The sequence below is a fragment of the Colobus angolensis genome, unplaced genomic scaffold, assembly GCF_000951035.1.
Source record: "Colobus angolensis palliatus isolate OR3802 unplaced genomic scaffold, Cang.pa_1.0 Scaffold47, whole genome shotgun sequence".
Taxonomy (NCBI): Eukaryota; Metazoa; Chordata; class Mammalia; order Primates; family Cercopithecidae; genus Colobus; species Colobus angolensis.
The window spans coordinates 830,166-832,296 of record NW_012118154.1 but is presented as its reverse complement, the minus strand read 5'-3'; the positions used below and the strand labels follow the sequence as shown (position 1 = coordinate 832,296).

At 56.5% G+C, this 2,131-nt stretch overlaps 1 protein-coding gene across 1 annotated transcript in view; it reads right to left on the bottom strand.

The window, feature by feature from the left end:
- The window catches only part of KIF1C (kinesin family member 1C), a 26,972-nt gene that overhangs the window by 2,308 nt on the left and 22,533 nt on the right, over positions 1 to 2,131 (bottom strand). Inside the window, 2 exon segments of the mRNA XM_011958623.1 lie at positions 2 to 167; positions 938 to 1,555. Of these exon segments, the coding sequence (XP_011814013.1) occupies positions 2 to 167; positions 938 to 1,555 (784 nt within the window).

The following is a 2,131-nucleotide window of genomic DNA, read 5'->3' as shown; positions in this document are numbered from 1 at the left end:
GGGTCCTCCTCCATGAGCCGTGACACCCGCTCCCAGCTTGACAGGGGTGGCGAGGGGGGCCGGGCTGACGGCATGCGGTCACTGGGGGCTGCCTCCTCTGCTGCCTCTGATCCTTCAGGCGGGGCCCAGGGGACCTCACCACCTTCTTCATTGTCATCCTCATGGTCCTGGGAGGGAGGAGGGAGAGAAAAGGAGAAGGGACCTGAGGAGAGCTGAGTCCTCAGGACGTGTGGATTCAAGAGGGACCTGGAGTGGCTGGAGGTCAGAGGGTCTGGAGAAAAGCCTGGAGATAAGGAAGCTCGAAAAATAGGGGTTTAGGGCCGGGCGTGGTGGCTCACGCCTGTAATCCCAGCACTTTGGGAGGCTGAGGCGGGCAGATTACAAGATCAAGAGATCAAGACCATCCTGGCCAACATGGTGAAACCCCGTCTCTACTAAAAACACAAAAAATTAGAGGGGCGTGGTGGTGGGCGCCTGTAGTCCCAGCTACTCAGGAGGCTGAGGCAGGAGAATTGCTTGAACTCAGGAAGCAGAGGCTACAGTGAGCTGAGATCGTGCTACTGCACTCCAGACTGGCAACAGAGCAAGACTCTGCCTCAGAAAACAAAACAAAACAAAAAAACCCTGCACACTTTATATCAGTGGGTCTTAAACTTCGCTGTACTTCAGGAACACCCAGAGCTTATTACAAATGCAGATTTGTCCCCAAAGATGTGGACTCAGTAGGTCTGGGGTGGAACCCAGGAATCTGCATTTTTAATTAGCAGTCTGGTGACAGTGAGGCATGTGGTTCATAAACGATATTGAAAAAAACTGCGCTATACTTCAATGAAATTTTTTCCAGACTCGGGGAAGGTTAGGCTCTGAGATGGAAGGTTCAGACTCCTAAAGGGAAGAGCTGAGGGAGGAGAGAAGGGAGGGAGAAGGCCAGACCTACCTGGGCGAGGGGGATGACCCTCTCCATGCGGAGCATGCGGTCCCGCAGGGCCTGTAGCTCCCGGTCCTTGCTGCTGTTCTGCAGCTTCACCTCCTGCAGAATGCCCGTCAGCTTGTCGATGTGGGCCCGGAGGTCCTCCACCTCTGCCCCTCGGGCTCCCTCCTCACTGCCACCACCACTGCCAGGTCCACCTCCTTCCTCTTCGCCCACAGTGTCCCAGACATCCCGGGCCACGGCCCTCCAGGCATCTCCGGGGCCCTCCGGCTTGCCATAGGTGCGACACAGCTCCCGCATCTTGAGGGCGGCCAGGGCCTCAATCTCAGCCCGCCCGTGGCGGAAGTCGGCCAGGGCCACCTCGTAGCAGATCTCCTTCACAGCCTGCATCTTCAGGTCAGCCATGGTGGCCCAGCGGGGGTCTTTGCCCTGCAGCCTCCGTCGCTGGGGGATCTGATAAACCCTGCGAGGGGCCCTGCGCTTGCCGCTGCTGGGCAGGCCACAGCGTTTGACAATGGTCTGGACCGTGGTGGGCGGCAGCTGCTCTCGCAAGGAGGAGATGAGTCGCCAGCTCTCTTCACAGGAGCGCTTGTCAGAGTCATCCCCGCTGTCTGAGTCCGCATACTGGGGCCAGAGAGAGAAAGAGGAAGAGAGGGCTAAGGACATCCAGAGCCCATATGTCACTAAGGACACTGGAAACGCACCCATCAGGGAGCCTGGGTTCAAGTCCTGCTCCATCCCGGGAGCACAGCCCTGGGCAGACTGCTTAACCTCTGTTCCTCTAGACAACAGAGATGATGACGGTATCTACCTCCCAGATCTATTTAGAGTACTTAGAACCATGGCTGGCACGGAGAAAGTTACCATAACTACTAGCTGTAGCTAATCAAGCGTGGAACTTTGTGAAAGACTTAAAAGAGCACGGAGGGGCAGTGGCTCACGCCTACAATCCCAGCACGTTGGAAGGCCAAGGCAGGAGGATCGCTTGAGCCCAGGAGCTGAAGATCAGCCTGGGCAACGTACTGAGACCACCATCTCTACAAAAAAAAAAAAACAACAACAAATGTAGCCAGGCATGGAAGTGCACACCTGTAATCCCAGCTACTCAGGAGGTTGAGTTGGGAGGACTGCTTGAACCCAAGGAGTTCAAGGCTGCAGCGAGCTATGATCAAGTCACTGCACTCCAGTCAGGGTGACAGA